Below are 18,032 nucleotides of genomic sequence, written 5' to 3'. Positions count from 1 at the left end.
AAAAAACGAAAATGAAACGAAACTAACAGCAGTTATTGAAAACCAAACTGAAGTAAAGTAATAATTATCAAAAATAAATAATCGCTTTCGATTATATACATATTTGACTGGCTTTTAAAGTTTTATGTGGGACAATAGGCTATTACCATATCGAAATCTAAAATTTGAGCTTTTATACTGTAGCTACCAATCCTTCTAGACCTCAAAATGCGTTTTAAATGTCAGAATCAGAAAGAGCTTTATTGTCAAGTGTGTTTACACACACAAAAACACAATAAATTTGTCTTGGTGACAGGAGCATCCAGTGGAGAAAGTACAGAGAGAGTGTAGTCATGCATATAATTTAAGGTAATAGAATGAAATATAAGGCTAATAATAAACAGAATAGACAATGCATTAAAAAACAATAACTATGGTAATAAAAATATAGATAAAATAGAATTATGAATGTGCAAATGTTTTAGGTTATGTACAACATAGGCCTATAGAGAAAATAGAAAGAATTATGAATGTGCTATTTTACAGATGAAAAGTTTTGAGAAGTTATGTACAGATGGACAGTCCTGAGATGTTAGGCTATGTATTGCTCAGGTGGAATATAGCCTGAGAGAAAAAGCCGTTCTTATGCTGTTCAGTGATGATTTATCTGTGTCCGAATGCAAGAACAGACACAATGTTTTAGTATTGAAGGCCAAAATAGATCTCAATTAGGCTAATTCATGCACATGCATGCTCTTGTTTTCTTCTGTGTAAGATGGCAGAAGTGATGCAACAGGAAACTGTAACTATAGTTTCTCGTGCGCACGAGAAAGTCTTTTTTTTTTTTGCCAATGTCCCTTTAGGGGCTCTGTACTATACTGATAATATATTATAAAAAATTAATTAATTAAAAATAAATAATACTAAAAAAAAATCACTTTACTTTGAACACACACACACACACATCCTGTAAGCTGAGATATGCGCCACATCCTGTTTAAACAAAAGAAAGTGCATTGATGCAGTGAGAAATAATGTTTTATAACATCTTGATGAGCAGCATGAAGAGGAAAACAACGCTTTAGATTGCAGCCTTAAGATACAGTACAACTGACTCCTGAGATTCTTGAGACACACATACACAGACGAAGGATAGGGTAAGTTTATATGTAATTGTAGTCTGGTCCATGGAATTCTCAGTTTATATACTGGTGGTGGTGGGAGGATGGATGGACATCAGTAGTAGTCATAAACTACAATCGCAAAAGAGAAAAGTCAGTACTTATTTACTCCATGCGTTAAGCTATGATTGGCCAGAGCTAATAGTTATGCATGAATAACTTGACATTAGCATCTTCCTGGTAGAACCATTACTGATGCTTTCATTTCTGTATCTTCATCATGGTCTGAGAGTGAGAACGTTTTCAGAAAATTTTTGGGACCACAGTTACAAGAATCAATACAGGATAACTGGATAAAAATTGATGAATAATAAATATATAATGATGTTTCATTTCTGATTTCTTAAAGAAATTCCCCCACCATGATTTTTCATCCATCCTACAATGGCTAGAAAGGAAAAAATAGTGAAAAGATAGTGAAAGTTAATTCTTACATTTAATATTTATGAAATATGATGACTTAATAATTACATTGATTAATGCAATATAAATGCAAAAGAGGAAGGTCTACAATACAATGTTGAGAACTATAACAGATGAACAGAATAATGTACTGATCATGCATATTTCTCACTTTATGTACCAATTTTATGTTCCAAATCCTGACACAAAATGTGTGATGGCATGCTATCATCAGGGTACAAGTATCTTAATGGCACATTGTTTGCTCTCTCAGCCATACAAAACAGTGGTGATTAACATCCATGAAAGAAAAAAGGGAGGTTCCAGAGGTGCAAAGTCTATTTACAGTACATTAAATATCCAAATAAATGTTAAAATAGCAGTCGTTTATACATTTTATTTAATACATTTTTTATTTAACATCATTGACAAGGGACCGTCTGAGTAAACAAGAAATAATAATAATACTAATAATAATAAGAAGAAGACGAAGAATGAAAATCATTATAAATCTGAATAATTTATTATTTATTAAATTATTTTGATCAAACATATGAACATACATCCACGTCAATAGCAATATTTGCACATAACAGGAGGATTAAAATGGGGAAATGTCTATTATTTGTGTCTTCTTCTTCCTTTCAGATCAACTTTGTTGCTTTGTAGGCTACACTAAATTGTATTCTGCCCTTATGTTAAAATGACCCAAAACTGTGTTGAATACATTAGCACAGGTATTGAGGAAACAACACAGTGTAATAGTTGTATCAGCATTCATTAAGAGCATTACCTGGCTGTCGTTAACATATGAAAGTCTTCACACCTGACAGCCACCAGTCCTCACAACCAGCGGTGTTTCAGCTGTATATGTCCATGAAACTCCTGTATAAGTCCATGTACACTGGAGTATGTGGGCATTTCTTGAAATGTACTATTCTGTGTAACTCAGGAAAGTTCCACATACATCTGGCAAACCTGAAATTACATGGCAGTTTACCATGCAGATATTACCAGATTTGACCCTTTTAATGCAGTGTATATTACAGAAGTCTCCATCTATTATTTTAAAATGCAAAACTGTTACCTAATCATAGCAGTGGGTGTTTGCTTATCAACACGGAATGTTTTAAAGAGGATCAAGATAAAAAGTAGCCTATTACTATACTAACCTATTCTAAATGATGATTTTTGACAATGAATAATAAATATAAATAAGTCAAAGCATCAAGCTAAACATTTTCTGTATAAATGAACAAAAAAAACAACAACAACAAAAAAACATTTAAATATATGTATATTTACATATATTATTTATTTATTCCAATATTTCTACACTCTTAAAAATAAAGCTGTGATGCCATGGGAGAACCATTTTTGGTTCCACAAAGAACCATTCAGTCAAAGGTTCTTTAAAGAACCATTTCTTTCTTACCATTTTATATTCTGAAGAACCTCCTTTTGCCACAAAGAACCTTTTGTGAAACAGAAAAGTTCTTCAGATGTTAAAGGTGCTTTATGGGACCAAAAAAAGCACCTTTATTTTTGAGAGTGTAATTTCTAATCCCTGTACAACCTTAGTAAAACATTAAGCATTAGAGCCCCATCTAACTGAACATTACTTCTGTTTACATTGTTAATATTTGTATGCTAAGGCTAATTTTGATGTACTGAGCAATTAAATACTTGTTTCTGATGATCTCAATTAGATTGATGTGGTCCTACTCGAGGAAGCCAGAAATCACAATTGAAGTGGAAAAGTTGTAATCGACCTTTTGCAAAAACCCACCCTCCTTAGTTAGTGTTGCTATGTCCGACAAACAGTGCAGCTCTCACACTACACACTGATCTAACGCAGTGAAAAATACATCATGGAGCAAAGAGAAAACTGAAAGCACGCTGACAGAGCAGGTTACTTCTGGTATGAAACAAGGTCTCAGCTTTAAAATGTTTTCATTTTTTTGACGTCAGTGGTCAGTGGTCACGTCGTTCTGTTCATTTGATTTGAAGCAAATGTATAAAATGTTCTTTAGAGTAACAACAACGCTGTTACATCTCTGCTGCCTGTATTAAATGATCACACATAAGTTGTCTTCATAAATTGATGTACGCAAATCCAGAATATTCGTTTTCAGAATTTTTATGATTGTTCTTTGTAGGAATATTTTCATGTCTTGTTTCCCTGTTCTTGTATATTTCTACAATTTTTGCAATAAAAAACACAAAAAAACGGTGTCTTAAATTACCAAGCACACATCCGTTCACTTTACTTCCCAAAATGTATCTGCCTTTTTCCTTATTACATGTCACGGCGCCATCTAACGACGGATACCGGTAGCAACCACAGTAATCCTAGTATTATAATACATGACATCCCCCCTTTTCTTAGAAACAAAATCGCATCACTCAAATGAACATGTGTTTAAAACAACATAATCTAGTGAACATATTTTGAACTTCTTCTACTAACTGATATTAACATCATCTTTCCCCCTTTTTCTAATAGTTCTTTAAACATTTTTGTATTTCGCTGAAGACATCTTAACAAAAGTTAAATTTGTTCCTTCATATATTATCAGAATATGCAAACAGGCCTCAGACTTTACAGTTATTAAACCTCCATTCTTTTTTCTGTGGTTACATCAAACAATTTAACAGTCCACATATCTAGTATTTACTCCCGTCAGTTCATGGCATAATCAATTTCACAGGCAATCATCTAGTTCTTTGAGGTCTATCCTGTGTTGGTATGTTTGACAAACCCACTTTGGAATTCAGGGCCTGGCTGCATGAAAGTCCTGAAGTAATTTGACTTGGGGGAATACTTGAGGGGGGAAAATTCCCCGAGGTAAGGGACTTTTTTAAGATTCTTTAAGAGCGTTGCAACAAACGTCTTAACTGCCTCCTAAGCAGTACCGCAGCTCCCTATACGCAGAGTACGCAGTTTGAAATAAAATAAAAAATAAAACGTGACGCGCCATTCCCGCATCCGCGCCCGCGACTGCTCGCGGCTGAATGCAAATTATCATAATTGATGGCCAACTATGCCCGTGAAAAGACATGAGAAATCCGGCGCCAAGAAAAGATTAAAAAAAAAAAAAGGATGAAAAGGAAGCCTGTGCGTCACTTTCAGGGAGGCTACATTCTTAATCCTGTGAAACTTTTTTGGGTGTTGAGGTTAATAACGTGTTTTAATGTCGGTAATAATTTCACCACCACCAACGCATCTAATATTCTCTCCGAGTTTCCATGTTCCCTTACGAAAGTTAGCCATGGTTTTAACAGGAAGTAATTTTGTTACTTCAAATAATAATATACAAAGAAGTATTAAGATAATATATATATATATATATATTTTATGGTTATAAAAACAAACCTTACCCAACAACAGCCTTTAAAATGTCTTAAAATGCATTATATAAAAACAATGAGGTAACCCTGCTGTAAAAAAACAATACAAAACAAAAACAAACAAAAAAACAATAGAACCATCACAGAAAATTCTAATACCATCACAAATGAATCACAAATAAATCACAAATACCATTACAAACATTACAAACTATCAATTTTTAACCATTAAAAAATGGTTTTCTGTAGTGTGTTTTGGGACATATTCCATTAGAATTTATTGGCTTTAACAAACCAATAAAAGATGACCAATTACCAGTAGAGACCCACAGGGTCCATTACAGTTTCCATTAAAACCAATACAAGTCCCATTATAACCACTAAAACCATTTCAAATTTTGTGATGGAGTCTGTAGTTTTTTTTTTTTCAACATTACATGTTATAAATGCCTGTAAAGGGCGCCAAAAGCCTGGTAATTGCTGCTGTTACTTTTATAGGACGATCATATCCTTGTTTAAAAGGCTATTGACCAAACATTTAATTCAAATATCCACTTAATCTTTAATTTTTGGCCACCTTTTTGCTATAGATGACACAGCCTCTATAATTTCTTCAACAAAAAACATGTGGACATCACAACCCTTACAAAAATTAACCATGCTTTATCGTAGTAAAACTGCTTAATTTCCTTTTGCATGATTTCTGAATGCTTGAGGCCATAAAATCAATCAGACAACTGTATTAATAAAATAATAGCCATAGGTAACTGTCTAGAGCTACAATTATAATTTGTAAATAATACAATTTAATTCCAAATTTTATTTATTTACTTTTATATTTTATTAAAGTTCTATTTTGACCCCTATAGTAGGTGTTTTTTCTTTATTTCCATAATATTTGAGGGAGGGGGCACAACAATACAATCCTGCTTAGGGCACCCATTTGGTCAGCAGCGGCCCTGCTCCTAAGTGTTTATACTAAAGTTTCTTGGTAATTCCTGGCAACATATGGCAATGGGTGCCGCGGTTGCTATAGTTACTACATCTCACAATAAACATATGTACAGGTGCTGGTCATATATTTAGAATATCATCAAAAAGTTGATTTATTTCACTAATTCCATTCAAAAAGTGAAACTTGTATATTATATTCATTCATTACACACAGACTGATATATTTCAAATGTTTATTTCTTTTAATTTTAATGATTACAGCTTACAGCTCATGACAGTCAAAAATCAGTATTTCAAAATATTAGAATATTTACATTTGAGTTTGAATTAATGACCATCCCTACAGTATAAATTCTGGGTATCTCTTGTTCTTTGAAACCACAATAATGGAGAAGACTGCTGACTTGGCAATGATCCAGAAGACGAACATTGACACCCTCCACAAAGAGGGTAAGTCACAGAAGGTCATTACTGAAAGGTGTGGCTGTTTACAGAGTGCTGTATCAAAGCATATTAAATGCAAAGTTGACTGGAAGGAATAATTTGGGTAGGAAAAGGTGCACAAGCAACAGGGATGACCACAAGCTTGAGAATACTGTCAAGCAAAGCTGATTCAAACACTTGTGAGAGCTTCACAAGGAGAGAACTGAAGCTGGAGTCAGTGCATCAAGAGTCAACACGCTCAGACGTCTTCAGGAAAAGGGCTACCAAGCCACTTCTGAACCAGAGACAACGTCAGAAGCATCTTACCTGGGCTGTGGAGAAAAAGAACTGGACTGTTGCTCAGTGGTCCAAAGTCCTCTTTTCAGATGAAAGTAAATTTTGCATTTCATTTGGAAATCAAGGTCCCAGAGTCTGGAGGAAGAGTGGAGAGGCACAGAATCCATGTTGCTTGAAGTCCAGTGTGAAGTTTCCACAGTCAGTGATGATTTGGGCTGCCATGTCATCTGCTGGTATTGGTCCACTGTGTTTTCTGAAGTCCACAGTCAACGCAGCCATCTACCAGGAAGTTTTAGAGCACTTCATGCTTCCTTCTGATGACAAGCTTTATGGAGATGCTGATTTCATTTTCCAGCAGGACTTGGCACCTGCCCACACTGCCAAAGGTACCAAAAGCTGGTTCAATGACCATAGTGTTACTGTGCTTGATTGGCCAGCAAACTCGCCTGACCTGAACCCCATAGAGAATCTATGGGGTATTGTCAAGAGGAAGATGAGAGACACCAGACCCAACAATGCAGATGAGCTGAAGGCCACTATCAGAGCAACCTGGGCTCTCATAACACCTGAACAGTGCCACAGACTGATCGACTCCATGCCACGCCGCATTGCTGCAGTAATTCAGGCAAAAGGAGCCCCAACCATAGGCGTAAATCCCGGGGGGGACGGGACAGGACCCCCCCTATCTGAGGCTTGTCCCCCCTAAAAATATCATTACAAGTGACTCTGTGTATTGAAAATAATATAATGGACATATACTTAAAATAATTGTGTGATTAGTAAAACAAAATAAACGCAAAAAAAACGTTTTAAATTCAGAAATGTTTTGATTCCCCCCTCCCTTTCCTCACAGTGGTTTGGTCCACTGCCTGCTTTCCTTCTTTACCGATACACACACACACACGAGTCCGGCGGGAGAGAGCAAGTTAGTTATGTGTAAGTAACTTAGGCTGTCAAGGCTGTTTTATTCTCTTTAAACATCGAAAGAGACGAAAACTAAAATACTATGGATGACGCAAAATAATAATTATAATATGACCGCGTGGTGAACCATGAACTCATATTTATACACGGTCTCCATGCTATGTACACACGCTGTGTACACATATCTATCCTTGCAAATACAATTTTGGCTGTATTATTTGTGTCCCCTTCAAAAATTGCTCTTGAGAAATTTTACGTTTATTGTCCCCCCCTACTGTCAGATGAAATTTACGCCCCTGGCCCCAACTAACTATTGAGTGCTGTACATGCTCATACTTTTCATTTTCATACTTTTCAGTTGGCCAAGATTTCTAAAAATCCTTTCTTTGTATTGGTCTTAAGTAATATTCTAATATTTTGAGATACTGATTTTTGATGTTCATGAGCTGTAAGCTCTAATCATCAAAATTAAAAGAAATAAACATTTGAAATATATCAGTCTGTGTGTAATGAATGAATATAATATACAAGTTCACTTTTTGAATGGAATTAGTGAAATAAATCAACTTTTTGATGATATTCTAATTATATGACCAGCACCTGTATATCTGTGACAATAAAAAAATAAAAAAATAACGAAATACAAACCTAACCAAATAAAACAAACAAATAAAGGAGCACTACCCATTTCTGCTCTGCTTTGTGTACAGTCGTTACCGAGGAAACCGCTTTGTTTCTGCAGTGAAAGCGCCTAGGCTACATGCTGTAGTGAGAGAGGAGGGCAAACATAACCTGACGTAACTGTTCGCTTTTTTTTCCTTTTTGCTTCTCCCAACCGCCTTTATCTTCACGTTTTTTTATTGCCATCAGGAGCCCAGTCTCCTTCTCTTCAGTTTTGGTTTTGTATTAGCAAAAATAGATTGCATTAGCGCCTCCTTTTGTCGCCCATCAACGTCACTTAATTTGACACTTTTTCTTTGATGATGAACCAGCAGACGGCCAGTCCGCCCCTGGACCAGCGTTTGAAAACCACTGCCCTACAGTACGTGAGTCAACAAAATGACTACTGCTGTGCTGATGATGTTCATAATGTCCATAAAATTATGTCACAGTAATTTAACCTTATCCAGAAAATAAGCTTTATTATTATGGACATTAAGAAATAAAACAAAACAACCAAATACACACTATACATACGTTTGATACAGATTTTATTCAGTAGCCTATAGAAGTCAAATAAACTGTGCTAAGGAGACCATTTCACTTTTCCTTTCCCTGTCTTTCTCTTTCCTAGAAGTCCACACCCAAAGGTGAATCAGATCTAAGGTCAGTTACTTACTCTGCTCAGCGTGAGAGTTGAATCGGCAGTATCCTGTCCTACAGACATTATCCTAGGAGATAAAAGGTAACTTTTCCAAAAACTTATTTGAACTAACTTATTTGAACTAACTGACTTATATTCTGTCATCTTCCAACTTACTTTTTTTCAAAACAATCTACAGACATACACATTACTACAAATTTACCCAACAAGCATTCAACATCAACATTTTAGCTTCAGCTTTTATGCCTCTGTAGCCTACTATTCTTTATCCTCAAGTTAGAATGTGTATACAAGCAAGACATTCATAGGGCTCTCACATGGTGTATAATATTTTTTAAAAAGCCTAAAATTATTTCTTTTTCTTTTTTTTCAGTGTGTTTTTTCACACTATAATGTATGTTTGAAAATGTCAAATAGCCTATGTGTTATGTGTGGAACAATGGAAAACGTGGAATTCTTCATTAAATCAGATAAATCATGGAAGCATGCGCATAAGAATCTATTCATATCTTATAGATATTCTTGATATATTTCAAAGGCACTTGGTTTTCAAAAGGTAACATTATTTATTATCATGCATGCATCGTATAAGCTGCTCATGGTTTTATAAGATACTTTTTTTTTCAATTTTATTTCTGAGATTAATTAATCTAATTATTTGAATCTACTTTTTTAGTGAATGTTTCACAAAAAACAAATTGAGTAGATCATAGTAAAAGTGTTTACAGTGTAACACATGGTTAAGCAGGGTGTGGCAGTTGTGGTAGAAACAGACACATAATAACCTTAACAAGTGCCACATAACATTAATGCTAAACCCATGCAATAAACAACAACAATATACTATAATAATAATAATAGTAAAGTAATATTTTTTTTGAAAGTCATTTTTTAGAACTCAATTAGGGGAAAACTGCATGGAATGAAACTGGAGGCATTGGTTCGATTCCTAGGAAACAGAAGATAAAATTTAAATCTTGAATATAATTTAAATGACTCTGAATAAAAATGTCTTCCAAATATAAAATTGTATTGCTGTCAGGATGAAGGTCTCAGCAATTCTCTCAGAATGCAAACCAAAATGTCCTACCTTCCATCACCCTTTGTTTTGACAGGGAACTTACTAAACTGAGGATTTTTATTCTGTGACTGCAGATCTGTCAATGGCTTCACAGACCATAAACTTCATCACCTGGAATGTTAACAGACCTAAAAGAAAAAGAGATCAGAAATTTCAAAAACTACAAAATGCTGATGTTGTTTTCTTACAAGAGACACACATCGTAGTAGGAGATAAACATATTATAGAAGGTCTAAAAAACAAGTGGTATGTTTCTTACACAAACATCCCGAAAGGGAACAGCCGTACTAGTGAGGAAAACACTGCATTTTGAATATATAAGTGATGAAAGAGATAACTGTGGAATGTATGTTTTGCTGAAATGTAAACTGAAAGGACAACGGTACACTCTGGTTAGTATTTATAACCATGACACAGACACAAAAACCCGTGAAAACCTTTCAAGTTACCTGCAGTCAATGACCAGAGCTGCTGGTGATCGGTGGAGATTTCAGCACAGTTCTCAATCCATTTACAGACAAAGACAATTCAAAAGGGGTGACAGATACCACAATCCACAGAAAGCTGTGCTGTTGCGTGAAAAAGTTAATGAAGTTCATCTCTTCAGCTGGTTGATGTCCAGAGAAGAAAGAACCCTGAAAATCTGAATTATACGTTTAACAACCAAGTTGTGTGCAGGTTGGATTATTTCTTTTTTCCAGAAGAATGTATGTGGCGTGACAGAAGTTGTGAAATCAGAGACTCAGGGATGCGCAACCATCATCCTGTGTATATTTGGAGGTCAGCAATGCTTCCACAATCCTTTTCCAAAAAGATCTACACATACAATCACTCTCCCAACTATTAAATCATAAAAAGCATCTTTTGACCGAGGAGATGGGCTCATCACTGGGTGAAGAAAGCCTACATGTAGTCCTTGAGGTTGATATTGTGTCGGCTACAGTCTCTTCAAGTGTCAGACATACTGAGAACAGACGGCATCCTAGTTTCCTACTATAAAGATAAAACCCAGGATCTAATTCCATACACAAAGATGCTCTATGACAGAATCCACAGAGGTACATTTAACTGCTCTGAGAAACTCTTCAATGAAACTGTAAAAAGTCCACATGATGACAGTCAACACTTTTTTAACGTTGATTACTTCATCATTGCAACTATTCTGGCAAAACGTCTGGATGATTACTTGGAGTCTCTGTCAAAGGGTCGTGCACCAAAAAACTCAGCTGCTGTCATGATCGCTCCCAAAACATTCTGCTCTGAGACGAGGTTGTCTTGTATCAAGGATGAGATAGAAAAGCAAAAACGGTTTTCCTCATTGTGAAAAACCTTCTCAGAGATGCACCAGAAGTAGATACTGAATCTGCAGATGTTTCAATCGAGAGATACAAACTGCTGGATCAGGGCTGCCCGCTGACCCCAGTTCTCATTAAGCTGGCTCTGAAATGCTTTGTCTCCGAATTAGCTGGACATTTAAAACAGCATGAAATTCTGGTTTTCAAAGAAAGTTTGATACTTTGCATCCAATCTGAGGACCTTGGGGAAGTTATAGCTGCTGTGAAGAACAGAGCTAATGAAGTGTTTTACATTAAGGAATTATCCAGTGGAAATATCAATGGTGAACAATTAAAGTGTATAGGAAATGAGTTTAAGGATGAAAATTGGGATGGAATGGACACAGAAACATTTGTGGACAGCACAGAGGAAAAATTACAAGCCAGCTGGTCTAGTAAAGTGTATGAAGAGCATGATTTTGTACAACCTGGTCTCATAAAAATACGTACCTCTGCGCACTTTTTGTGCGACACCCTTTTACGTACCTTGCTGCACGTTTCGCTGCAGTTTCAAATAGAAATGTCCACTGAGTGGCGCTAAAACACAGGTTCAATATGTGAACTCTGGCACGTTTTTATTACGTAGATATTGGTACGTATTGCTGTTATTTTATTACGTTGCTTCAGATACGTATTGCGGCGGTTCAGAATTCAAATATCCGGGGACTGTCGCTAAAGGTTAATGCTCTATCGTGTTGGAAATATGCCCTACACCAAATCCAGCCCTAAACCTACCCGATAGTGTTAACAAATGCAAAACTGATATAAAAACGTATTAGCTGATGCAACTGTGCCATTTGAACTTCCTTTTACGCAGATTTAACTGTTTTGTTGAACTGTAGTTACACGGGATTCGAACCGGTGCTTCTCGTCTCCTAAGTCCGTCTCCATACTCCGTGAGCTACCGAACAAACTTATCATCTATGAAAACCCATAGATATGAAGCTGGATGTGCGTGATGCTAACGTTCAGAAGCATCAGTTTTCAAATCTCTCAGCATATTAATATTGTTTTGAAGTCATAACATGATATTCTTCAACTCATTGTGCGAAAATTACGCTTTATTAATCGCAACTCTGTAAATTTGTGTGAAAGTGTTCATTTATTTTGGAAACTGCAGTGATATGTACTTATTGGTACGTATTTCATGTCACGCTAAAAAGTGCACCCAGGTACGTAAATGCCATGAGACCAGGTAGATTTTGTAATACATAAGGAAGAAGACATTTGAATGATGGAGATGGAAGGTGAGGATCACGAAGATGAATCAGATCACATTTGCTGATTTGTTCTTCTCTTTGTGCTCTAATTGTTTCATAATGGAACAAGGTTGGCCACAGACTCAAAAAAGTGACGTTGCCATCATCAAGCACATCATCAGGTGCATTTGTGCCACTCTACACTGCAGTCTTTCATGCTTTTTTCAAAATCAAAGATAATTTCTTACAGAAGATGGCACTTATGAAACATCAGAAATAGAGCTTTTATCTGGTTATCCCTATAATGCCATCGAAACTTTTCTGAAGACTGTTAGTTCCCCTGAGATAAACTCATAAAAACAACACAAAAAACAAACTCTTTAAATCTGCAAGAATCATACGAATGGCCAGTGTCAGAACAATGACAGAATTTTACCGAAAGGTAATGAGTTTGCAGGTATAAACACCATTAAGTAACTGTGAAAATGTATCAACAGATCATAAGCAATTGCTTGGAAAAAATGTAGACTTTTCATTGACTGCAAAGTAATCTGAATTCATGAATCTGTAGAACATGAAACAGTGTGTTTTTACTTTAAAACATGCAGCGCTCAAGTAATTAATCCAATCATCGTCTTTTGAAGGTTATGATAATCACATTATATTTCACATTAATGTGAAAGCCCCCATAAGACCACATTTTCACACTTTTGTCTGTCACAACTATTTCAGGTCTTAAAGTCTCTATATGAGCTGCTGACCTGATTGGGTGTGTTTGATTAAGATGACATGCAAAATGTGCAATGTTGGGACACACACACACACACACACACACACACACATGGAACCACTGGTCTAGAAAATGGAAAAATAATTACAGAAGTTATAATATACCTTCTGACAAAATAGAAATATTTTTTCCTACTTTATAGGATTGGGTTGGTCAACTTTCCAATTTACTATAAAGCTGAGTATATTTATTTTTCAGTCAGAGCTAAATGCTGTCTTGTTTTTTTCTCTTTCTCTCTCTTCCCTCATGGCAGATCATGTATGCAGTTGTTACCTTGCAAGACTCAGATGAGTTAATGGTGGTACCATCAAACTGGTTGAGCCAGGACAAGAGACACTGTTACTGGCCTCCATTCAAATCCACAGAGAAGTGCATGGAAGCTGTTGAGAACAAACTTAACCCTGAAACAGAAGGGAAACCATGGGAGAAACTAAACATTATCTTTCTCGGAGAATATGGTAATGGCCACTACTTTAAAATAACTGTTTAATTTAGGATTTTGTACTGTCTAATAAGTTCCCAAATAATATAATACAATATTTATCTTACTGCAGGCACTTTTGAGAAAGCAAAAGAGGGACACAAAGAAATCAAAGAACATGAAAGGTAAGTAACAGACTTGCATTTTGTTTAAAACAAAATAAAAATAAAATCTTCACAAGATTTGACCTTTGAAAGAGCAAAATAATTGATTTGTACTGTTTTGTTTAAAATATTGTTTATTTTCAAATAAAGGTCATATCCATTAGACACTGTATTACCTGGAATAAAAAGACAGAGACTTGAAGGCAGTCAAGGAATGTCAAATAATCAGCTACATCCACTTCCTCCAGTAACACCTGCATCTATATCCAGAATGTCAGCTGATGGTGAGTCAGCTTCTTTTGACATAATCAGTTTGAGAAGTTTATTTTCTCTTTTTGTAATTATAGCACAACTCATTTTACACAACAGACAAGGTTGAAATCATCCAAATGCTGAGAGACATCAAGAGCAAGGTGCAGGAAAACTCTACCATGTTAAAAAAAATACTCAAAGACAATACGGTTCCTGAAGTCCCTAGCAGTACATGCGTGCCTTCAAAAAACCTAAAACTGCCTCTTAGAACCTTTGAAGATGTGGCCAGGACTGAAATGGAGCTCAAGAACGCAACAACACGCAAAAAATATGTGAGTTGATACAGCATTTATTTAAAGGGATACTGTACACTCATTTGCTTATAATCACAAAATATATTTAAAATAATATAATAATAAAATAAAATAATAATTAAATAAAATATAACAGTACTGGAATTTACCTCTTGTTCCATGATGATAGCTTTTTACCAAATTGCCTAAATAAATTAAGAAATTCTCATTGTAATCAAAATTATTTTATTATCTTTCTTAGAAAAGCTTAAAGGTTCTACAAAGAAAAAATAGTCCAGTCAGACTATTATAACTGTACAGTTTAATCATTATACATTTGACTATTTAAGCAAGGATTGACTAATTAGAATCACATTAAAAATAATAATAATAATAATTAATAAAAAAAAAAAAAATCTTCACAGGTAAAATATTTGTCAAGTCTTGGAGGTCATATGCCCAAGGATGTGATTAAGAATATTATGCAGCAAGTCCTAACAGATGATCTGGCTATACAGTTCAACTGGCAGGGGAGAGGAGATAAAAAGGCCTTCTCTCATCTCGTGTTAACAGATGTGATCAGAGGTAAACACACCGCTGCATGAACACTTCCCACAAACCTAGAAATTTTTTATTATTTTTTTTTTTTTGTCTGCAGTTGTCTTTACTTTAAAATCAAAACAAAGGCATAGAAATAAAATATATTTAAAGGAACAAATTTACCTTAAGAACATACAAACTCTTACAACTGTGATTATGAGGCACTATACAACAAATGCTTGAGAATTTCCAACTCAGTTGTCATGAAGTTTTTTCTTTCAGATTCTGCATTAACCCGAAATGTAAACAGGGGTGACTGTGAAACTGAAATAAAAAAATATCTGAGTTATGCAGCTAGTCGGAAGAGACCAAGAGAACAAGGTGGTAAGTGATACAGATGTTAGATTTTATGTGAATGTGCTCACGGGACTACAGTGGGTACGGAAAGTATTCAGACCCTCTTAAATTTTTCAGTCTTTGTTATATTGCAGCCATTTACTAAAATCATTTAAGTTCATTTTTTTTACTCATTAATGTACACACAGCACCCCATATTGACAGAAAAACACAGAATTGTTGACATTTTTGCAGATTTATTAAAAAAGAAAAACTGAAATATCACATGGTCCTAAGTATTCAGACCCTTTGCTGTGACACTCATATATTTAACTCAGGTGCTGTCCATTTCTTCTGATCATCCTTGAGATGGTTCTACACCTTCATTTGAGTCCAGCTGTGTTTGATTATACTGATTGGACTTGATTAGGAAAGCCACACACCTGTCTATATAAGACCTTACAGCTCACAGTGCATTTCAGAGCAAATGAGAATCATGAGGTCAAAGGAACTGCCTGAAGAGCTCAGAGACAGAATTGTGGCAAGGCACAGATCTGGCCAAGGTTACAAAAAAACTTCTGCTGCACTTAAGGTTCCTAGGAGCACAGTGGCCTTAAATGGAAGACGTTTGGGACGACCACAACCCTTCCTAGAGCTGGCCGTCCGGCCAAACTGAGCTATCGGGGGAGAAGAGCCTTGGTGAGAGAGGTAAAGAAGAACCCAAAGATCACTGTGGCTGAGCTCCAGAGATGCAGTCGGGAGATGGGAGAAAGTTATAGAAAGTCAACCATCACTGCAGCTTTATGGCAGAGTCGGGGCTTCATGGCAGAGTGGCCCGACGGAAGCCTCTCCTCAGTGCAAGACACATGAAAGCCCGCATGGAGTTTGCTAAAAAACACCTGAACAAGATTCTCTGGTCTGATGAGACCAAGATATAACTTTTTGGCCTTAATTCTAAGCGGTATGTGTGGAGAAAACCAGGCACTGCTCATCACCTGTCCAATACAGTCCCAACAGTGAAGCATGGTGGTGGCAGCATCATGCTGTGGGGGTGTTTTTCAGCTGCAGGGACAGGACGACTGGTTGCAATCGAGGGAAAGATGAATGCGGCCAAGTACAGGGATATCCTGGACGAAAACCTTCTCCAGAGTGCTCAGGACCTCAGACTGGGCCGAAGGTTTACCTTCCAACAAGACAATGACCCTGAGCACACAGCTAAAATAACGAAGGAGTGGCTTCACAACAACTCCGTGACTGTTCTTGAATGGCCCAGCCAGAGCCCTGACTTAAACCCAATTGAGCATCTCTGGAGAGACCTAAAAATGTCTGTCCACCAACGTTTACCATCCAACCTGACAGAACTGGAGAGGATCTGCAAGGAGGAATGGCAGAGGATCCCCAAATCCAGGTGTGAAAAACTTGTTGCATCTTTCCCAAAAAGACTCATGGCTGTATTAGATCAAAAGGGTGCTTCTACTAAATACTGAGCAAAGGGTCTGAATACTTAGGACCATGTGATATTTCAGTTTTTCTTTTTTAATAAATCTGCAAAAATGTCAACAATTCTGTGTTTTTCTGTCAATATGGGGTGCTGTGTGTACATTAATGAGAAAAAAAATGAACTGAAATGATTTTAGCAAATGGCTGACTTTCCGTACCCACTGTATATTTAAGATACAGATGAGCTCCTGACATACATACAGGGATTTCCGTGGTTTTGATTTTAAGCTCACAACTTTTTTTTTTTTTTTTGTAATAGTGTTGAAAACACCAATAACAGTGGTCTTCATTAAATGCCCAATTCTGTAGAAACCACCTTGCTTAATCATCACGTATAGTATATTTTGCATATTTTCCTCCTCCCTCTGCAGGTCCTGGGCATGAGATTCCAAATGTGATTTCTACCTCACTGATGGGCAACTAGCAAAAGAGGGAAACGCCTTGGAACATTTTTGATTAAAGAGTTTTTTATAGGGATGCACCAATACAACTTTTTCCAGAACGAGGTCAATAGCGATACTTTTATTTTTGGTACTTGCAGATCGAGTACCGATACCTGTATTTTCATTTCATTTGTAATTTTTAAAAATACTGGGTACAGAAACCAAAAGAATATAAATAATGTTAGTTGGCTTAGTTCATTTTCATACTTAATTATGACCATTAAAATGTATTCTACAAGCTTTTGTTACTTTCACTTTTTATTTGCTCTATGGTACTTCATCTTTAATTTAATAGCACATTAGAGCTGTTCCATTACAGCGGCTCAGTAGGTACTGTAATCACAAGACGTTTTCCTGTAATAATGTAATGAAACACTCCTTAGCCTATAGTCTACATAAATATTTTAACAGTGATAAACATATTTTCTGAAATGTAAGTCGCATTTTTTATCATCTGAAACATGCTGTGACTTATATTCCAAAGCGACTCATATCATGCATAATATCATCATGATGTAGACATACATTTTGAGAAATTGATTTCAATTTGACGTTACATACTTAATGAATTGTCACACTATAAAAAGTGATAAGTTGACTTACCTTAAAAAAAATTGAGGAAACCTGTTCCCTTAAAATTATTAAGTAAATAATAATTAAAATAAAAAAAAGTTAAGTGAACTTGACAATTCACTTAACTTATTTTTTTAAATTATCATTTACTTAAAAATTTTAAGGCAACAGGTTTCCTCAATTTTTTTTTAAGTTAAGTTAACTTATCACTTTTTACAGTGCATGTTTTAAGGCATGGGAGCTACTATAGTTTCAGGGCCCCCTCAACATC

General features: G+C 35.8%; 1 protein-coding gene across 4 annotated transcripts; it reads left to right on the top strand.

The window, feature by feature from the left end:
* The first annotated feature begins 878 nt into the window (after nt 1-878).
* LOC131526360 (uncharacterized) lies at nt 879-17,813 on the top strand. Of its 4 annotated transcripts, none has more exons than XM_058754627.1 (10): nt 879-1,136; nt 8,507-8,553; nt 8,806-8,916; nt 13,493-13,697; nt 13,794-13,845; nt 13,975-14,108; nt 14,194-14,408; nt 14,795-14,954; nt 15,192-15,293; nt 17,117-17,813. In XM_058754627.1, exons 4-10 carry the CDS (start codon nt 13,496-13,498, stop codon nt 17,167-17,169), a joined length of 918 nt encoding a protein of 305 aa, XP_058610610.1. In that variant the 5' UTR covers nt 879-1,136; nt 8,507-8,553; nt 8,806-8,916; nt 13,493-13,495; the 3' UTR covers nt 17,170-17,813. The 4 variants fall into 4 exon arrangements, with proteins under 4 accessions (XP_058610610.1, XP_058610607.1, XP_058610608.1 ...); XM_058754626.1 differs by lacking the exon at nt 879-1,136 and adding an exon at nt 7,485-7,523 and having other exon boundaries at nt 8,504-8,553; XM_058754624.1 differs by lacking the exon at nt 8,507-8,553.
* Nucleotides 17,814-18,032: the final 219 nt, after the last annotated feature.

This window comes from Onychostoma macrolepis, chromosome 19 (genome assembly GCF_012432095.1).
Source record: "Onychostoma macrolepis isolate SWU-2019 chromosome 19, ASM1243209v1, whole genome shotgun sequence".
Taxonomy (NCBI): domain Eukaryota; kingdom Metazoa; phylum Chordata; class Actinopteri; order Cypriniformes; family Cyprinidae; genus Onychostoma; species Onychostoma macrolepis.
This window is presented reverse-complemented; position numbering and strand designations above follow the sequence as displayed.